The sequence below is a fragment of the Vombatus ursinus genome, unplaced genomic scaffold (assembly GCF_900497805.2).
Source record: "Vombatus ursinus unplaced genomic scaffold, bare-nosed wombat genome assembly UNPS02014813.1, whole genome shotgun sequence".
In the NCBI taxonomy this organism is placed as follows: Eukaryota; Metazoa; Chordata; class Mammalia; order Diprotodontia; family Vombatidae; genus Vombatus; species Vombatus ursinus.
The window spans coordinates 610,701-632,046 of record NW_020954591.1 but is presented as its reverse complement, the minus strand read 5'-3'; the positions used below and the strand labels follow the sequence as shown (position 1 = coordinate 632,046).

Genomic DNA, 21,346 nt, shown 5'->3' with positions numbered 1-21,346 from the left:
GTGATCGAGTGTTAAATGTTAGGGAAAGGTTAAAGAGGAAGAGAACTGAGAGAAGGACATGGAATTTAGCAGTTAAGGGATTATCTTGGAGAGGTACCAGCTTCAGTAAAGTCAAAAACCTAATTGCAACGTATGAATGCAGATGTAAAAGATGTATAGAGTTGACTTTTTGCAGTCTAGTAGCCAAGGGCAGAGGAGACAAAGGATTGATTGATGTTTGAGATTGTAGGAAGGCGAAGGGGGATATTTTTGATTAATGAAACCTAAGAATGACTGTGGTCGTTGGGAAAGAAGACAGTAGATAAGGGGTCTAGTGGGAGGGAAATGATCAATGGAACAAACTTATACAGGAAACCAGTGATGTTCAATGGCAGCTAGAAAGATGAACCTTGGTAAAGGATGGAAAGCCACTTTATTCTATTTGAATAGAGCAGAGGATGACAATATGGGGACAGGTTTTTAGGTGTGGAGCTGAGCAAGAAATTTGTTTGACTATAACCAGTCCCTATTCTATAATAACTCACATAGATAAGGCCATCTTTACAGATAAAGAAACAAATAAGTGACTTTAAGTCACAGCAATAAGTGATGGAGCTAGGGACAGCTAGATGGTGCAGTGAGCACCAACCCTGAAGTCAGGAGGACCTGAGTTCAAATCCAGCCTCAGACAAAACACTTGACACATACTAGCTGCCCCAAAATGATTTTTCTTCAAGTGTCTTTAGCTTGTATAAAGGGTAAAGGACAGCATGTTCTTAAGAATAATAATGTGAGCTTTTATTAACATAGCCAGATAGGTAAACAAACATTTATTGAAAAACCAAGTTATTTTTTCATTGATTCTTCCAACAGCCCATGATCAGATATCACAAATGAGGATCAGAAAAATAACTTGGTTGCAGATGCATGTAATTGGTATACCTCAGAATCAAAATTGATTCCAAATCCAGAACTCCAGGTTCTTTCCACTAGACATAACCTTTTTCATGTCATGTACCCCCTTTGACAGTCTCATGAAGACTGAACCCCTTAACATGTTCTAGGTTAAGAACCCCATATGGAAATTTGTGACAGTTGTAAGCATTATCAAAGCTCTTCCCTGTCCTCCCTCTTCCCCAATCTTCTGTTTAGTGTAAAATTAATTTGGATTTTTTTTTGTAAAAAATTGTAACTTAAACGCTAAATAAAATTGATATTTTCATACATGTAGAATAGAAAAAGATGGTTGTACATAAAATTTCCAGCATCTTATATGCTGATTTTTTAAAAATTATGAAATAAATTCAACTTGTAGCTTTCAAAGCTGTCCTGCTCATCCGTGATTTTTTTTCTGGTTTTACTGTCTCTCCGCAATTTATGAAAAGATGCCTCAATGACCTACTTTTTCTCCCCTACCCCATTGAATTTAAAAAGAAAAAAACCAAGGCCTCTTGGCAAATGCATAATCAAGCAAAACAAGTTGTTTGAAAAACTCTCATTCTGAATCCTGAGTACATCACTTCTCTGTCCTAATGTGGAGATCTTGCTTCATTATTTATTTGAAACAGGTACCCCAAAGAGATCAAAGAAAGAGGAAAAAGTGCAGTGTGTACAAAAATAAGTAGCAGTTCTTTTTTTTTTTAATAGCAAAAAAATTGGAAAATGAAGGTATGGCCATCAATTGGAATGGCTAAACAATTGGGTTATATGAATGGAATGGAATATCATTGTGCCATTAAGAAATGACAAAAGATAAAGGCCTGGGAAGGCTTGAATGAACTGATTGAGAATAAAGTAAACAGAACCAGAAGAACAATTTTATATTTTGGACTTTTTTATTTTAATGTAAACTACTTAAAGGAATTTTCTGATTTTTCTCTTAAGGATCTTTCCCATTTGGAACTCCTGTTACACCCAGGATGAACTTGTCTCTTAGTACCAGTGGAATGGCAGCTATCCCATCCATTCAGCTCTTGGGAATTGAAATGTTACTTCACTTCTTGCTGGGTCCAGGCGTTTTAGAATTTGCTAAAAAAAACAAACTTGTGCTGAGTTTAGGTATTTTTTTTTTCTTAAAATATTTTTGGGACTTACACAAATCTCACAGTGTATTTTCCAGTACTTTTAAGTGTTACTTTTTATATATTGCCAAACATGCAAAACTAATGTTGTCAAAAGCATGGATTAATGGTAAAGTTTTGCTTTTTATTTATTTAAAAGAATCAATTTGTTACTGAAGAATATTACAGAAAAATTCCAGTTTGACATTTTCATTATCTTTCCCCTTTTTTAGAGCCTCTTCAGCATCCTTTAATCAATAGCCCTTCATTCTTTTGCAAACATGCAAATATACTCATGGCTGCAGTTCAGGACAGCTTTGTTGCTGTTGGAAAAGATGCTTCAGGTAAGCATTTCATTAGAAATTCTAGTTGGTCATTAAGAGTCTTCCTTTTAAAAAACGGTATGTTGGGACTTAAGAAAGCACTGTGTTGTATTCAGAATGACTTCCCCGTTTTGTTTTGTTTTGTTTTTTGTTAAACAAATTATTCTTGTTTTGTAGATGCTGTGATTTATGCCATATGGAAAGATATTATTTGCTTTGTGAAGTCAGTTATTGAATCAGGTAATGTAATTATAAAGCGAACAGGCATGGCTAAACTGATATTTTCTATCACTTTCTGCTTGCAGTGAAAAATCAAAACCATAAAGCTCATCTGTTGTTTTAAATGTGTCTCTTTTAACATGTTAAGTTTCATTTTTAATGTTGAAATCATTCACTTATTAAACTCATACAGTAAAGAGTTTTTTAAGTTCTGAGTAGCTACTTGAAAACTTAGGTGTTCTTAAATGAATTTTCAACATGCTTGTGATTTCTGAACTATTAGGTAACAAAAAAGAAAGACAGGGCTCAGAAGTATTGACCCTTTTGCTACAGTCTTTGAAAAGCATAGTGACAGCTGATGCATTTCCTGTATCAAAAGCATTGGTAAGTGTTTTATTAATAGTATTTTTTAAAGCAAAAAAAAAAAAGAGTTTTTTACCATTTTTGCCATGTCGCTTGTCTTACTAACCCATAGGTTTTATGCAAATTTCTTATTATATGATTGAACAAATGAATCAGTCACTTATTGGAAAATAAATCCTGAAGAAATACTATTATATAGTTGTAAAAAATCCAACTTGGTTATTATTACCTTGCCACTGTAATTAATTTGCAGTTATAGTGGAAATCTTTCATTCCATACTACTCTATCTTATCAAGTAACTTCTCTACTTTAGTAACAGGAACAGGGCTATCCAATGCCTTATATCGTTTCCCCTCATACATTCCTTTTACCTTCTCTGTTTTTTACCTTTCTCCTCCCTGCCCTTCACCTTCTCTCTCTCTCTCTCTTTCTCTCTTTCTGTCTTTCTCTCTTTTCCAAGGCATACTTTTGTGTCATTAATTATCGTCACTCTCTTAACCTTTCCTAACCACCCACCCTGGATTTAGAAATGAACCCAAATTTCTAATCTGGCCATTTGGCTTCTCCTGTACACCTACAAATTTATAATTATTATGGTTACCTGTTTATTCATGTCATCTTTCTCAACTAGATTATAAATTTTCTGAACTGTTGTTTTTTCATGTTTGTATCCTTAGCTCTTTGTGCTTCACAAAATAGGTGCTTAGGAAACATTTTTTTTAATAGAATAGTAAGGGTTACATGGGAAAATAGAAATTTGTTGTCAGTGGATTAGATTTTAAGTAAGTCCACCTGGCAGATCAAAACAATGGTATTCAAAAGTTATATTTCAGGTGAATTCTTTCTTCAAAATCATAATGGAAAAGTGGTACTGGAAGTAAATGAATTGTTGTAGTGCCCTCCATAACTTGTGTGTCGTCATATGATTTCATCTTGAACTCATACTGAATCTGCTGATTTATTTAGTGTTTTGGAATACTAGTATACTATACTGTATAAAGAGCATTGAACTGTGTACATCAGGAAACTTAAGCCTTAGCTCCAGCCAAATCACTTGCCTTCTATAATTTCTTCCTTTGTAAAAATGAGTAAGACCTGCTTATCATATCTTACTTACAGAGTTATTATGAAGACATGACAACTTTGTAAATTATTAAATCTGTCTATGTCTTCCTAATATCCTATTAAGTAACTCATTAGTTATTTTTGGTCAGATTTGTAACATTTGCAATCATATGTCTTTGTAGAAACTTGTATTTCACTTTTTCGCAACAAAGTTGGGGTGTTCTTTTGGAATAATTTTTGTCCCATTTTTTAAAAAATTTCCTTAGGTCCTCATAGAAATTACAATTAAAGAACTACCTCAGAAAGTATTAGGTTCTCCAGCATATCAAGTTGCTAACATGGATCTTCTTAATGCAAGTATCTTAAATATAATGGGGCTGTGTGTGTGTGTGTGTGTGTGTGTGTGTGTGTGTGTGTGTGTGTGTGTACACATACGTATGTATGTGACCACATCAGTGAGAGAAATAGAGAGACTAAATGTTTCACTAAGAAATGGCTTCAAGCTGATTGCCTTGTGGATTATGGAGGGGTGGGGGAAGGCTGGGGGAGGGTGCAGCAAGAACAGTGTCTTTTGCTTTATAGTATCTTCATAACATTTGCCACAGTATCATCCAGGGATTTTCTGCTTGACTCCTAAAATTGTACCTTACTAATGTGTGGATCCTTATGGAAGAGAAAAAGGCCTTTTGTTTCATTCTTTATAACAATCTCATATATTATAACTTTTAGTGAAAACTGGTTTTTAGTTGTTATAGAAAGGTCTGGGTAAGAAAACAAAATGAGGGCAGCTAGGTGGCACAGTGGATAGAGCACCGGCCCTGGATTCAGGAGGACCTGAGTTCAAATGTGGCCTCAGACACACAACACTTACTAGATGCGTGACCTTGGGCAAGTCACTTAACTCCATTGCCTAGAGCAAAAAAAAAAAATGAAATGTTGACATAACATTTTCATTAAACTGCCATGATTTCATAGCATTTAAATTTTAATAATAATGATCAAGAAAAACTGCTAGGTTATAGCAAGGCTAGCTTTAATAATTTGGAGAGTGAAAAAGTGTTTGACACAGGTTTCTTTATAAAAGGTGAAGAGTCATCATTTCACTAAAGAATGAAGAAGTAAATTTTGCAGTCCCAGAACATGTGATTGTTTTGTTAAATGTCCTTTTACTTGTCCCATATGAGCTGGTATTTTAATTTGTTGCTTGGTAAGAGGCACCACTTAAATTTATTTGTATCATACTTAAGATTTGGCCTTTGCCAAGCTTTATCTGGAAGTATGATGCACTTAAATTTCAGATGGTATGATATTAGTAAGGTGGGGTACTGTTTATATAGCTAGCTATATATACATTTTTATACTTAGTAACTTGTAAAAATAGTTAGAATTTTTATAATTCAAAATTTATTAGTATTCCTCTCCTTTTCTATACAGGGAACTCCAGCTTTGTTCTTAATTCAATTAATTTTTAGTAATAACCTCTTGGAATGTGGTGTGGCTGATGAAAGGTGAGCTTTCCCAATCATAATTCAACTAAGATTGTGGCTTTTGCTAAATATTATCTATGAAGAGCAATTTGTTTAAATTATAATTGAAAATATGTTAGGAAATTGGGATGATGTTTCTCAGTAGGGTCTTTTAAAATCAAAAAATTAAAGTGGGCAGGACAACCAAGGTTGAGTACAAATGTCTTGATCTCCTTTGTTCTTCATTTTAGAGTGCTGCTGGCAGTTAAAATTTGTATAAAACCTTAATGCATGCAAAAAGTTGTTCAGTAGAATGTTTTTCTTTTTTAGGTTCTTTCAAAACCTGGAAACACTTGTAGGTTGTGTTCTTACTGGCCCAACTTCTCCACTAGCTTTCAGTGATTCTGTTTTAAATGTTATTACTCAAAATGCAAAGCACCTTGATAACAAAGAGCATCTGTGGCGAATGTGGAGCACTCTAGTCAACCCACTAACTGAACTGATTAACCAGGTATACTCTCATAGTTCTTTATTCCACTAAAGATTTTTAAAGCAGAATTTTCCCCTTCCATCTTATGTGTATTCAATTCGGCTAACATTGTAGTGTCTATCCAAGAAGTGTGCTAAGTTCTGGGGGAGAAATATAAAGATTTCAGTCAACAAACATTTAGTAAGTGTTAACTATATTCTAGGTTCTAGAAATAGGAAGACACACAGTCTCTGACCTCCAGGAACTTCCATTCTCTTTGAGGAGAAAATATGTACAAATTTGTATGCACAGCCTGCACACACACGTATACAAAATAAATACACTACAAAGTGATTTAGGATGGGGGAAGGGTACTAGCCATGAGGGAGATAAGGAAAGGCCTCTTTAGTGGTATTTGAATTGAGCTTTGAAAGAAGCCCTGAGATTTTGAGAGGCAAGATGGGAGTGCATTACAACCTGTAATGCATTTACAACAGAGGTAAAAGATGAATGTTGTGTGTGTGAACTACAAGAAGACAAGTTTGTCAAGACTTTAGAGAGCGTGAAATATAATAAAGCTGGAAAGGTACCTTGGAATCAGATTCCAAAGCTAAATCAAGGAGAGTATGTAACAAATGCTAGAGTCAATAGGAGCCATGGAAGCTTGCTGCGTAGGGAAGGGACATGGTCAGACCTGTGCTTTATGAATTTCACCTTTGCAGCTGTGTGGAAGATGGTTTGGAGAGTGGAGAGATTTAAGGCAGGGAATGCAATTATAAGGTTTATTAAAATAGTCCTGGTAAGAGTTGATGAGGTTGGGGTGGTGGCCAGCTGACCAGAGAGGAGATGGGATGTGAAAGATATTATCAAAGTAGAATCTGTAAAACTTGTCAATTGATGAGTGATGACAGAGACAATACAAAAACTTTCTAAATAAGAGCAGAGGGGAAGAAACTTGGTGTGTGTAATCAGGTATGCTTCACAATAGGACAGAGACTTAACTTCTTGGACTTTAAAAGGTAGAATGGGACAGGGAAATATTTCATACCTAGGGTATCAGTAAAGGAACAGAAGCAGGTAAAGTCAAAGATTGTTCATGGTATAAAAAGTTTGGCCAGAGCGTAGAGTATGTAAAGAAAAGTGGTAAAAGATAAAAGATTGCCACCAGCTTTTGGAGGATTTTGAATGACAGGTAAAGGATTTGAGGCTTTATTTGATGGACAATGGAAAGCATTGCATGGTCTTTTTTCTCCCAAGTAGTAACATGTTTCATCGTTGGTATTCTAGAGTAATGGTTAGTCGTTGCACTGATAAGAGTTCTAAAATCTTTGAAAGATGTGAGTCAGTCAAATATGAGTTGCTGATGAATGTTTCAGGCACTGGCAATACAAATAAGAATAAAATAGTCTCCACCCCTAATGAGCTTACATTCTAATGGTGAACACCTTCCACAGTTCATCAACACCTGTGTTTTCGTGAATCCTGTTAGTCTAAGAGAAGTCATGACTTTTCCCTTTAGGATGTGGTCTGGCTATATCTCAAAGGCTATGTTGATTTAGATTTTTTAAATGTTACAGGTTTGGAATCAGGGGTTCCAAAAACTAGTTTACTTGTGACCTGGGAAAATATGATTGTATAAATTGACAACCTGCATTTCCTACTATATCCTTTTCCCCTGACCCTCCCCCTCCCATTCCTCAGGAGCTGTCCCTTATAATAAAGAAAGGAAGAAGTTCAAAACTAACAAGTTGAAAAAGTCTGTTATATGAAGTATTTATTCCAAGTCCATAGTCTTTTACCTCTAAAGAAACAGTTTGGGGAAATGTCTTCTCATATCTCCCAGATTTTCTTTTTAAAAAATCACTTTGTAGTAACTTTGCATGTTGCTATTAGAGTAGCTCTTTTATTTGAATATTTCTCTTGTATTTAATTCAGACCAATGAAGGTAAGAGTTGTAATACTGTTAGATTTGATCTTATGATGTATTTTACCTGGTATATGAATTCTTCAAATAGCTTTGTGCCACAAGAAAATGTACATTTACATCTCCCATGAGAACAGAAGTCATTTTGTATTGAAAAACATTGCTTTCTACAAGAAAGCCATTATGTACAGGGTATTTTGTTCATTTAGTCTTTTTTTTATTATTAAAGAAAACAAAATAAGCTTCCCTGTTAGAATTTCTTCCATTTTACACTCCTTTTCTAATGCTTATAATAGTGTCAAATTGACTGTTTATCTTGGCAGCTTGAATAGCATTTTCCTCTTGTATTTTATTCAGACCAATGAAGTAAATCAGGGAGATGCATTGGAGCACAATTTCAGTGCTGTCTACAGTGCATTGATGCTACCAATAACCCATATTTTTCCAGCACAAGAGTTTCCGTTGGTAAGTTTATGGGTTACGGCTTTGGGAGGGGTGGGGGGAACAGCACATTTTCTGGGAAAGTTTTAGACTGTAATGTTGATTTGTCACTGTGAGATACACATACCCTTTCTCTCTCTCTTCCTTTTTTGATAAATTAGACTTAAGTAACAGATTGAATTATATAGTTAATGGATTGGCAGTAACCTACTTTTCCATTCATTCTGTTTTTCTACTTGATCTTTTTTAAAAGCCGACTATGAAGTCATTACTTCGAACTTGGTCAGAACTGTATCGAACATTTGCCCGTTGTGCAGCTTTGGTAGCAACAGCAGAAGAAAATTTATGCTGTGATGAACTTTGTCTTAAGATGATGTCTGCCTTAGATGACAACACCTTTGCAGTAAGTTTTTATTACTAAATTCTTTTAAAGGTCTACCTGGACTAATATTAATTGGTTGTAATGAAAATAGGTAAATTACAAGAAGTCTCATAAGTGGGTGATTGGTTGGAAATTGAATGTGAATTAGTTGAAACAGTTACAGAACAGGCAGTCGTAAAACTGGGAGATTGGTTGGGAATTAGTTGAAAGTGACACTCTAGTTGAGAAGATTCACCGAACAATAAGTAATAGAAAGAAAGGGGAGGTGTCCAGATCCACAAAGGTATGTGGGTACAGGGTAGAATAGCCAGGACTTGCATTCCTTAGTCATAGGGAGCCAGACAGGAATACTTTTTACCATGGAATCAAGTTGAACAACAGCTTGGATGACCTCCAGAGGGTTAAATTACTTTTAGGGTGGGAGACTTCAATTAGGCTATGAAGGTACAAGAGTAAATCATTGGGGAATGTTGGCAAAGGCAGACACGTGAAATAGATCATACTAATCACAGTTGACAAACTTCCCTGCTTTTCATTTAGCCTAAGATACTATGCTGATTAACAATTGGATGTTTCTAATATTGATTTTTTTTCGCCTTTAGAACTTGTGTTTTTTGGATAGGATTGCTCATGTTGCTACAGTAATAGTTGAATGCATCAATTTTTCACCATACAGTACTAAACATCAACCCCAAATTAAATGTGAGTATTGATGCATCTTTTTTTTTTTTCTAATGAACATGAAAAATGTTGTATCGTAATCTCTTGGCTTCACTTTATAAATCTAGAAAATGAGGGATTAAACTAGACAATTTAACTCTAAATCTATCATTTCATAGCTCAGGGATCTATCCAACATATTGACTGAAGCATTGCCTTTGATATCGTACCCACGGATTAGAGACAGCTTCAGGTTTCAATTAAAAAGAGCTCTGCTTAACTTATAAATAAAATTTTGAATGTTTTATAACTTTGGCATATATCACTTTTTTGTACCAGCATATTACATGATACAGAATTGTGTAAAGGAATGATAGTGCTCATCATACCTTCAAGCATTCTTATTCTTCAGCAAATATTTGTCCCACCAATTCATTTACCACTTTGGATATGCCTTGTGGTATTTATCACTAAATCTCTGCAGCATCATATTAACTTTAGCAAGGGCAGGGGCCATGTATTATGCCTATTTGAATTGCCACTCCTTTTCACATAGACATTCATTAAAAGTTTATTAATTATTTTATTCTTAATGAGTTTGGGCTACAATGTAATATAGTACAAAGACTGATTTCATGCCGTGGACCTTTCTTATTTGGAAAGTGCCACTCGTGCTATTTCCCAGGTTATTGTGAGGATCCAAGAAAATAATTATCCTTTTATCCAAGAAGATAATATCTTTTTACTTGTGAGCCTTTTTAAAAACGGGAAATGTTTGTACTTATTTCATCTTCATTATGTATCTTAAGTTGTGAATGAGTGTGTTCTTTGTCTATATATGTAAACTTATAGACTATTCCATATAGTCTACAAGTTTACATATGTAGACAAAGAACATGCTCGCAAAGAACACAATCATTTAGACAAGTATGGCATACCTAAACTTGTTTAAACTGCTGTTCATCTTGGAGCCAAGACATTAAGTATTCTATGAAAGAATGAGTCTTGAAAAGACTTTTGTCTTTAACCAGACCACTTTTATTTTCAGTACCACAGACACCTACAGATTGGTCCAAGAAAAAAAAAGAACCTTTAGGGAAGTTGACTTCTTTATTTAAAGTTATCCTGAAGGTGATGGATGCTTTCCATGATGTCAGCTTCAAGAATCTTCATTCTGAAACACTCCTTTCTGTTGGTAATTCAATTATCAGCATTATTTCTACTATTCTTGGCCATGTGTCTTTGCCTTCAGTGATACAGACAATCTTTGCAACTTTAACAAAGCCTTTGGCATTGTTATATGAAAATTCAAAGTAAGTATATTGAGTTTCATTCAAAAATTTGGAGATAATTGCATTTGTAAATTTTTGTTTCTAGAAAGCAGATTTTTAAAACTGATGTTAATAAAGATTATTTACTTTAATAAACTTTAAATAGTGAAGAAATTATCAACTGTTTTGAAAAGTAGACTGACATCTTTAAAATGTATGTCCAATGTATATAATAATAGTTAATGACATTTGCAAAAGTACTTTATGTAGTGTGTCTTTTGACATGGATATTCTATATGTATATCCATATGCCTTAGAGTAAGGTATTTTTATTATAGTAACCACTCTATGTTAGGCCTGCTTTATGTTTAAAAATGTGATATCTTAGTAACTAATGTGGTAATAGTAATATGGAATGTGATATCTTGGAAAGATTGCTAGATTTGAAGAATAGTACTGGATTTGAGTACTGGTTCAGTTGCTTCATGTGTGACCTTGAAGAGGTCAGTACATTTTGCTGAGTTTCCATTTCTGAATCTATAAAATGAGGGGTTTGAATAATATGATATGAGATCTTTCTAGTTCTAAAACCTATTATTTTAGCTTGTGATGATAGTGTGGTAAAACAATCGCCATTAAACTCAGGAGAACCTGAGTTCAATTCCCACGTGACTGTTAATATCAGTGTGACTTTGGGCAAGGCATTTAACTACCTTGGGCCTGAGCTTTTTTCCTCAAAATGAATATATTAGACAAAATAATTCCTGAGTTCCCTTCCAGTTCTGTGACACATGATCTATCATACATTCCCTAGCAGTGCAAGTATCCAGACTTGAAAATTAATTGGGAGAAGCCTGAAAAAGAAAAAACAGTTGACCTAAAATAAATTTAATTATATTCTAGCTTTCTGGTATAGTTTGAGATCTATGATTTATGTGGAATCTCCTTATATTTTATTTGTAAATATCTTGAAGCATTTCTTGTTTTAAGAAAATTTAGAGATAAGGGACAATAATAAAAATGTTTGTTTTATATCTTTTAAACAGCAAACTCCATTATTGTATTTCTATTTTTAGATTTATTTAAAAACTTACATATGTATGGTTTTAGGAATAATCAAGTACAGAGTAATATTTTACTAACCACTTAGGATACAGTTTCCTGTATAATTACAGCCTGAATTGCCAAGTGATAATCATTTCTTCCATCTTGATTTTTTTTTTGTCCCAGGCTTAGTGATGTGCCTAAAGTGTATAATTGCCTCAACAACAAGGTAAAAAATTGACAGATTTCATCACTTCTTCCTGCTTCTCCATTATTTATAAATCCTTTACAATTTAGATTTAATATGTGAATCTTTCTAATTAGTAGATGCACAGTTTGAACAGTGGATGGATAGTGAAATTGTCTTAAAAGAAACACAGACCAGGTTGCCTTGGTTTCATGTGATATTTTTTTAATAAGTGCAGGTTATTTTCTATATGTACTTGCAAACCATATGTCTTACCTCCTATAACTTTTGAAATTAAATAGTAGTATATTATGTTCCGAAAATAGTATCTAATTTGATTGGGTTTTTTGTTTTATTTTAACTTAAAAAGTAATATTTCTAAATTTTATGCTTTTTCCTAGTTAGAAAAGCTCTTAGGAGAGATTCTTAGATGTCTTCAGTTTCGCTACAATGGCACTTATAACAATGAGCTTTTAGAACAACTCTCCCCATTATTGTGCATAATATTTCTGCACAAAAATAAACAGATCTGCAAACAGAGTGTTCAGTTCTGGAATGACACGTTTGCTAAAGAGACTCTGCTGGAGTATCCTGAAGAACTAAAGTAAGATGAAAATTTTAATTTCTACAATAATGTTCATAAGAAAAGAAAAAAATAATGTTCATAGATTGAAGTTCTAAATGAACACTTTGATTAGAGGTGAAACTATTATATTAATGAACATAAAAGGCTTGTTTTGTTCAGTAAAAATGACTCCTAATTCTGTGAGGTAGTACTTAACCTCACAGGTTTCATTACTGTTATTATCCAGGTTCCTTGGGAATTCACACCTGCCACAGAGATACTCCAACAGCCTGTTGAAGGGTATAAGCAATTGACTATTAGGGTGTTAAACTTAATAAATCTTTGTATCTGCTCTTGTCATTCTGCTTGGTTGGCAGCAACTTTTTCTCCCCTGCTTCTGATTTGAGGTTCCTCATCTTAGTGACCTAATTCAAATAGTCAAGTTTAAAATAAGAGAATATCAGTGTAGGAAATAGAAGCTGCCAGGAATCCTGAATAGAGAACCGTCCTGGAAAGCAGAAAGACTTGGTCAAGTCACTTCACCCAAATCAGAGGTGTCAAATAGCAACACTCCAGAATGTGATTGATTAAAATGTAGGGAAATAACTAAATATGACATTACATTTTTAAAACTAAGTCAGTGATCTGCAAGGGTCCTTATACATGGTTAGTGGCCCAGTTTCTATTTGGGTTTGACACCACAGCTCAAGGTAACTTTGCTGTAGCAAAAACTTATTAGTTGCACGGAAGATATGACCTGTATTGAAGGGAGTTTCCTCACCTTCAGTTTCCTAGAGACTTAAGTTTGAAATTCTAATAAAAGAGGACTCCGATTTTTATGCTCCCTGAAGGGTAACACTTGTCAGCCTCCTTTGTCTTGGTATCAGTCATACAATTTAAGTGAAAGTTAACTAATGGTAAGTCATTATAACTTGATTTTAATAGGGAAAATAGTAAAGAGGCTTAGGTTATTAAGTAACTGGGAGAGGGAATTCCTTAGCTAAAAGATTCAGAAAAGGGAAACTGAGTTTGGGATTAAAACATTTTTCCCTAGACTTTTTCTGTACTTCCCTTCTAGTTCCATTTGTTCTTACCCAAGTAAAAATATTTTGATTGTACTTGGCAGCTTGTGTGGTAAACTGCATAAAAGATAATTTTTGTTTACCTTAGTATTATTAGCCAGTGAGTGATAGAAGAACCTCTATTCACAGACATTTAAGTTCTCTCTATTTAGTGAATTTAATTGTATTGACATACCTATAGTTTAGTATAGAGTACTTGATGGTGGGGGGGAAGAAGGACTAAATATGTATTTATCATAAAGTTTCTTATCTAAATGTACTTATTTATATGTAGGACTGAACAGTGCTTATGAATTAATTCCACCCTTTCCTCCCTTCCCCCCTTTTCTTTTTGAAGGATTGTATTGAAACAAGCCAAACAGAAATGTTTGCTTTTGTTACCTGGTTTTGAGGTTGAACCAATAGAAGAATCTGGTGGCCTCTATTCGGAGGGAGTAAGTACTGTTTTTTGTTAATTCTCTAATTACTATATTTTTTGAAGAACTGAGTGGCTGAGTGTTCCTCCTGAGTGCTTTTTTAGGATAAGTTAAAACAAAACAAATTAAAATACAGTACAACATAGATGTGACTTTCCAAGTTGATATGGTTGCAGAAATTATTACTATTTGAGTTTGTCACCACTGGTGTAGGAGAGCTCTTCATTTTAATTCTATGTTACTGCAAAAGTGGAGGAGAATAGAGTTATAGGTCAATCAGTATAGCTTTAAAAAAGCAGCAACTCAGGACAAGTAGGTGGCACAGTAGATAGAGCACCAGCCCAGGATTCAGGAGGACCTGAGTTGAAATCTGGCCTCAGACATATACCACTTACTAGCTGTGTGACCCTGGGCAAGTCGCTTAACCCCATTGCCTAGCCAAAAAAAAAAAAAAAAAAAAGCAGCAACTTAATCTTCTTCCAGCAAAGGAAGAAAAATACTTTTGGCTCCCGAACCACCCACCAGAACTGTGGTTATTTTAAGGAACAAGAAACTTAGATATATTTCTCTCAATAGACTACAGGCTAAAAATGTAATTTCTAGTAATACAAACCTTCAGTTCTGTTATAATTATATTACATTAGGATCTGTGAAATTTGTAGTGATGTGAATAAAGGATCTATTTCTTGAGTCTAATAACATAAGTTTATAATTAACTATTTAAGATTTATTCAGACTAATAAACGGAAGTAAAACACATTTGTTGTATTTTATGAAGTAGACAAAACTTTGTTCCTTTTAAGATAAAGAGTTCTTTACCTAGGTTCTATGTAGGTCGGTTTTTTTTTCCCTGAGAGAGAGAGAGAGAGAGAGAGAGTGTATTAGTATTTCAATGTAATTGATGTCCTTTTTCTTCCTGTGTATTTGATTTCGTGCATTTGAAAACATTGGCATGTGGTGACTAAAACTTCTTGTACCAAGGGAATTTAGGCATTCTGGGAATGAATATATTAATAATATCCCTTTATCTTTTTTGTTTGTTTCAAGTTTTATCTTTGAATAGCTTTTCCTCGCTGATATGAAATATTGCTCCAGCCAACACAATGATTGAGCTTCACTAAGATAGTGAATTACAGGGGGAAAATAATAAAGACTCAAAAGCGTATTTCTAATGGATCTGATATTGGTATCATATGGTATTTTAGCATTTTATTCCATAAAGATGGATGGGTCTTTTGTGCCTGTGTTTGGAATTTTAGAATTATAAGGAAGGCATGCCTAACCTGGGGAGGAGTCTGTGAACTTGAACGAGGAAAAAAAAATTTATTTGAAAATAATTTACATTTTTGGTAATACTACATATTTTATGTGTGTTTTGAAACATTCTGAGAAGTCCATAGATTTTACTAAATTATCTAAGGGGTCATGACACAAAAAATTAAGAAATCACTACTCTAGGAGTATTTAATAATAAATCAGATTGACATGTTTAAGTTTGTCACCATGGGTATAGTTCTATGTCATTGGTTTAGGATATGGTATTAAAATAATTTAAAACTAGTATAGAATAGTGCAAATAGCATTATTAGGCAAAAGTAACACATTTTACAATTTTTTGAAATACAAATTTTTTTTTTTAAACAGACAGAAAATTCACAATTAGACACAAAGATAAGTGGTATAGAAATACAGTCTTGTGGAAAACAAGATTTTTTATCATTACGTGCAAAAAATCTGAACGGAAAAGATCTAAAATCACCATCTAAGGTAAGGTAATTTAAAGTAAATTTAATAGACCCTTTTAAAAGTTGGTCAGAAAAAAAAAAGAAGAAAAAAACACGTAACACTCATTAGCTCTGTGACCTGGGTAAGTCACTTAACCCCAATTGTCTCACCAAAAAAAAAAGTTGTTCAGATTTTTTTTGTTGTTGGGAAGTAAATCTTAGGTGGAGTTGCATAAAGCGGCTTGAAGGCAACAGTTGTAGAGGCTGGTTAGAGATGGATTAGGGAAGACTACAGAAGTTAGGACAAAGAAGAACTATTGGGGGAAAATAATAAGAGGTGGCAGAGTTCTCTGTTATTAATTTAGCAATTGTTCTCCAGATAGTGTTAAAGATGTATCAGTTATTATTGTTGTTCAGTTGTTTTCAGTCATGTGTGACTCTTGTGACCCCATTTGGTTTTCTTGGCAAAGATACTGGAATGGTTTGCCATTTCCTTTTTCGGTTCATTTTATAGATGAGAAAACTGAGACAAACAGGGTTACATGACTTGCCCAGGATCACACAGCCAATAAATGTCTGAGGCTGAATTTGAAGTCTGGTCTTCCTGACTCCAGGTTCCTCACTTTCTTCACTGTGTCACCTAACTGCCCCAAAGATGTTTCAGTAATTATTTTCATTATTTGTCATGTGAACCATGATAGAAAATATTTAGAACTGACACTTTCTTATTATACATTTTGAGGAGAAATAAATTTTTGTAATAACAATGAACACATTTAAAAAGAAATAAAACTGAAAAAAAAATTAAAAGTTAAGAGGCAGCAGACCCATGCATGATGCCCAGATTTGCAAATATGTTTGCCTTAGAAAAGCTTATATTCTTTGGTTGTCTTTAAGAAACTTTCTCTTCTTTTTACATAACAACTTTGAAATTTATAGACTAAAGAACATTTAGGTTAAAATTTCAAAAATGCAAAATGGAGGGTAATAATAAAAAGTAAAACAATCTAAGGATAAGGTTAGAACTTGAGCATATCCCTGGGGATCCAGGCCTAAGCTATTTGTAATTGAAGAACTTGTATTGTTTCTTATATCATAACATATTTTGGTTGCAGTGATGACATATCTGAACTTTTTGGCCCCAACTTTTTGGTCTTCTGTTGAAGCAGAATGAAAATGTCTCTTCTACAGAAAATCTCATCGTTATACTTACAAGTTGCCAAGCTGCTGTAGCATCTTTGCTTTTTCTTACCAGTTTTCCTAGTTGGTACCAAAATTCTTGGCTAATTTAATAAATATATATTACTGTTTTCTTTTTGTAGTCTTGAGAAATATTTTTAGCCATATGATGTAGGTAAACATAGATTTCAAACATTATCTTATGGTCTAAAATAAACTTCATTCTACAAAAGCAGCAAAAGAGTAAGATACTTAAATGTGGAAAACATTTCATTTCTTAAATTTAGATTATATTTCTAGTAGAAAACATAAGTGAATGGTCTTGAAATAAAAAATTTTTATAAAACCTGAAAATTAATATTATACTGTTTTCAATTTTTTGTAGATGAAACTAGAATTTTTGTCTCCTAAGTTAAAAAAAGATGTTATTTTGGAAGATTGTTCATCTGTTGATTTTGTGTTTATCCCTCCCAATGAGAAAGAAACAAAGAAAAGAATTCTTACTGAACATCAGAAAGAAGTACTTAGAACAAAGAGGTTTGTAAGCATAATTAACATTATTGGCAACTTAAAATGGATTTTTTCTATTGATTTTAGGTACTAAATTTGAAGCCTATTTTTTTGTTAAAAACCTTTTTATACTAAAACTAACCAAAGGTTATATTGTAGTTGGCAATATGGTATATGATGTAACAGATTTTTGGCTTTGCATGTAGAGGGGAAGAAAATTTGTACTTTTGTTTTAACATTTGTTTGCAAAGTTTAGCATGTAATAATAATTGGAACATTTTTCATTTAATTATAAAATGATTTGCTTTACAGAAGTGATATTCCTGCCCTATACAATAATCTGGATGTATCACAAGATAGTTTTTCTTACCATACTCAAGAAGAAACTATGTAAGTAATTGAAGCCTTCCATAAGACCTTTTCTGATTTCTCAAATAAAACAAAAAACAACTACAAAAATATAACTTGCATATTTATTTGCTATAGGGAAAATCCAAGTTTAACTGAAGAATCGAAGGAAGAATCAGAGATTATCATGAAGGTATAACTAATTTATTTTGGAGATTTCAGAAGTTGTTCATTCATTTCCTTTATTTGATATTTCCTTTATTCCAAGATAGACAGTGTAGTCTTTTGTTTAATGTTATTATAGGACCCATAGCCATAATTCCAAGTGTTCATTAGATCTAAAACCATGTGCCGCTTAGTGTTTTCTATAATTCATAGAGTAGAAGTAAAATAAAATAGAACATATAATAATAGCATATTGTTGCCATGTATTAGCAATAGTAGCATGACTTTATAGTTCTGAAACACTTATATCCCTGTGAAACCAGTTATGCAAATATTTTCATCATTTTCCAAATAAGGAAATTAGGTAGATAAAAGAAGACTTAGCAACATTTGAATTAATAAATGATAACTACTTTTATAGCACTTGTAATGTTAAGTGTTTTTTACATAAATTGAGGTTTTGGGCAAGATCATAATTTTCATAATAACTTAAATTTTATTTTCTGTACAGGAAGGAGAGAATGTTGATGCAAAGAACAACACTGAAGATAGCACAGTAGATAGTAGTATTGAGAAGCATCCTGAAAAACCCTCTATCCCAAAACATAAGGTGCAAAGTTGCCATGAAAAGAACAATTTATTATTAAATATAAAAAAGCACATTGAAAAAAATGCTCCTAAAATTGTTTCAAAGGAGCCTTCAGGAGAAAACATATGCATCAGTGAAAATACCTTGAATACCAGTAATAGCTCAGTTTCTAGTGGACCTATAAGCCGAAGACAGTCTTTTATTACTTTGGAAAAATTTGATACATCAGAAAACAGACCATTTAGTCCTTCTATCTTGAATACTGTATCAGGAGCTGTTTCAGTGTCAGAGAACCAAGAAAATATGGATACAGCAAGTACCTCAATGAATATAAAGACCAAAGAAATAAATATTTCAAAACCTGATAGAGAAAAAATCATAAGTGAAACCAAAAAAACAGTTCGAAGGCCAAATAAAACAGAACACACAGGGAGTAAACGACCTAAGCTGTTAAGATCAGAACAAGAAAAAAATGCTCAAGAATCTGGTGGTTCTATAATGCCTGTAGAAAATAAGTTGGCTGATTTACTGGATCATGCAGAAGATACCCAGGACACTCTTCCTCAAGCTAACGTATTGGAATGTGAAGAAGTAAAGTTTCAACATCCAGTAGAAAGTCTTGAAGTGGTAGAAAACATTACAGAAGGAAATGCCTTAGGAAATAATTTGGAATCCAAAGAAAATACACCTCCAGAAGTAATACCCACAACAGACCAAATATCTAATGATGATGGTCATATACAGGTATCATCTAATCAGAAAACACTTAGAAGGTCTTCACGACGACGCTCAGATATAGAATGTACTCCAGATAAACAAGATAAAGAAAACGGTCAAGAAAAAAAGGAAAAGCGAAAGGAAGAGGAGAGGTCTATTCAGAAGAAGCTATCACAAATAAAAGATGATGTATCACAAAAGCAGAAACCAATTTCTGAAAAAAATATAGGTGAGCAAGAACATTTAAGTAAGAAAGCAAACAATTTAATTGAGAAGACTTCAGAACAAACTAACATTGAAATTAACAAATTAAAACCTGAATTTGAGAATGTTAAGTCAAATGTTGATGATATTCAGGACTGTAGTTCAGATAAGTCCTCACAAAAACCATTAAGAGGACGAACAAGGTATCAGACAAGGAGAGCATCCCAAGGTTTACTTTCTAGTATTGAAAACTCTGAATCTGATAGTTCAGAGACTAAAGAAGAACTTTCTAATAAGAAAAAATCTGGAAAATGGAAAAATAAGGGTAGTAGTCTTGAAAATGAAAATACTAAGGGAAAAATAGGAAGTAAGGACTATCTAGGATCTGAAACTAAAAATGAAGGTGGAACAAGTTCTGAATTGGACATGGAGATAAGATTGTCATCTCAAACTTTTGATATGAACAATGAACAGAACTCTTCAATTATTAATGTTTCTATAGTATCTGCAGACCCATCAGAAGTTTCTAGTGACATAGAGAACACAAATGAGGAGAAAAGTAAAATTAGCCCATTTGTAGAAGATTCCAGTTCAAACTCTTATGTTCCAGAGTTAATTTTAAGGACTAGAAATATAAATAAAAAACTTCATAAGCAAGATTCTGTGGACACTAGTGCAATTTCTCCAGGGGGAGATGTATCAGATATATCAGATACCTCCTTGCTTTCTGAAAACCCCCTACAGGCAATTGAATGTCTTCACAAAAGAAGTAGGAGGGTGAGAAGGTCAAAGAGCTGTGATTGTTGTGGAGAAAAGTCAAAACTACAAGAAAAATTCTTTACTTCATTAAAAAGCACAGATAATTATGATGTAAAAATGGATGAACCACAAAAGCTAGGTATACAGGCCACTGAGTGTCCTTTGGAAACTTCTTATGTGGGCACAAACTTAGAAGTAAAACCATTAAAGGAATCTTGTACTGCTATTGTACCATTACTTCACAGGAAAGAGACTGAGGCTTTGAGTGATTCAGTGACTGGATCAGAAAATGAGTTGAAAGAAATTTCTAATTTTGAAGATCATCCTCCCCTAGAAAGAGTAAACTTTGAAAACAAAACTTGTGTTGTTACTATTAACAAAACAGACCTTGTAGTGAAAGAACCTTCTGATCAGGCTAATAAAATGATCAATTCTGGTCTACCAATTGATAATTCTCAAGATGCTTTTGAACAGAAACCTGTTCTAGAGGTGAGCAGAGAACAACCAGTAACTTCATTAGAGGAGGAAATAAGTCAGCATGTAGAAAGAAAGAATGCTGATGATGAAAACAGTACACTTGAAGTACAGGCAAAATCTGATCCTGAAGCAGAAATAAAGCATGAAACTGTTGTTACAACTGAGATGGACAAGTTCAAGTCAAGTGCTGATGTGGATATCCCTGAGGTGAAGATGGAAGTTAACATATCTGAGGAAAGTGCCGTGGCAAACAGGGGAACAGCTGAGCCTGAGGCTGGAGCAGATAATGCCCAGGCCAAAGCACTTGAGGCAAGTGCTGAAACTGATGTGTTTGAGTCACCTGAGAAAATGAATACTGTAGAAGCAAAAGCAGAATCTTGCACACCAGAAACGGTAAAAGCAGACATTGATGACACTGAAGAAACTAAGGTAGATCAAGATCATGTTGAGGCAGAAGAAATTAATGATGAAATTTTAGAGAAAAATCAGGATGCCTCAGAGAGAGTGGAGGAACCATCAAAAATACTTGCAAATGTTTCTGAGCTGATAACAGAAGAAAGTAATGTTTCTCCTCAGAAGTTGAGGGGAATAGACGCTCAATCTGAAAACGATAGCCCAAGTGGAGTGCAGACACGCTGTATCTGGTCTCCTTTGGCTTCTCCCTCTACCAGCATTTTGAAGAGAGGAGTAAAAAGACAACAAGAAGATGAGGCCCCATCACCTCTTAATAAGGTAGGCAGTAAAAAATGGCTTTTAT

General features: G+C 33.7%; 1 protein-coding gene across 2 annotated transcripts in view; it reads left to right on the top strand.

Moving 5' to 3' along the window:
* The window catches only part of RIF1 (replication timing regulatory factor 1), a 60,866-nt gene that overhangs the window by 25,336 nt on the left and 14,184 nt on the right, over positions 1–21,346 (top strand). For both annotated transcript variants that reach the window (XM_027877650.1, XM_027877649.1), the window contains exons 12-30: positions 1,864–2,037; positions 2,273–2,383; positions 2,540–2,602; positions 2,865–2,965; positions 4,277–4,363; positions 5,445–5,518; positions 5,807–5,987; positions 8,227–8,334; positions 8,564–8,713; positions 9,295–9,394; positions 10,401–10,665; positions 11,854–11,896; positions 12,256–12,458; positions 13,839–13,935; positions 15,562–15,684; positions 17,206–17,357; positions 17,643–17,720; positions 17,817–17,871; positions 18,355–21,321. In XM_027877650.1, coding sequence (XP_027733451.1) covers positions 1,864–2,037; positions 2,273–2,383; positions 2,540–2,602; positions 2,865–2,965; positions 4,277–4,363; positions 5,445–5,518; positions 5,807–5,987; positions 8,227–8,334; positions 8,564–8,713; positions 9,295–9,394; positions 10,401–10,665; positions 11,854–11,896; positions 12,256–12,458; positions 13,839–13,935; positions 15,562–15,684; positions 17,206–17,357; positions 17,643–17,720; positions 17,817–17,871; positions 18,355–21,321 — 5,132 coding nt within the window. The remainder of the gene's footprint in view (positions 1–1,863; positions 2,038–2,272; positions 2,384–2,539; positions 2,603–2,864; positions 2,966–4,276; positions 4,364–5,444; positions 5,519–5,806; positions 5,988–8,226; positions 8,335–8,563; positions 8,714–9,294; positions 9,395–10,400; positions 10,666–11,853; positions 11,897–12,255; positions 12,459–13,838; positions 13,936–15,561; positions 15,685–17,205; positions 17,358–17,642; positions 17,721–17,816; positions 17,872–18,354; positions 21,322–21,346) is intronic.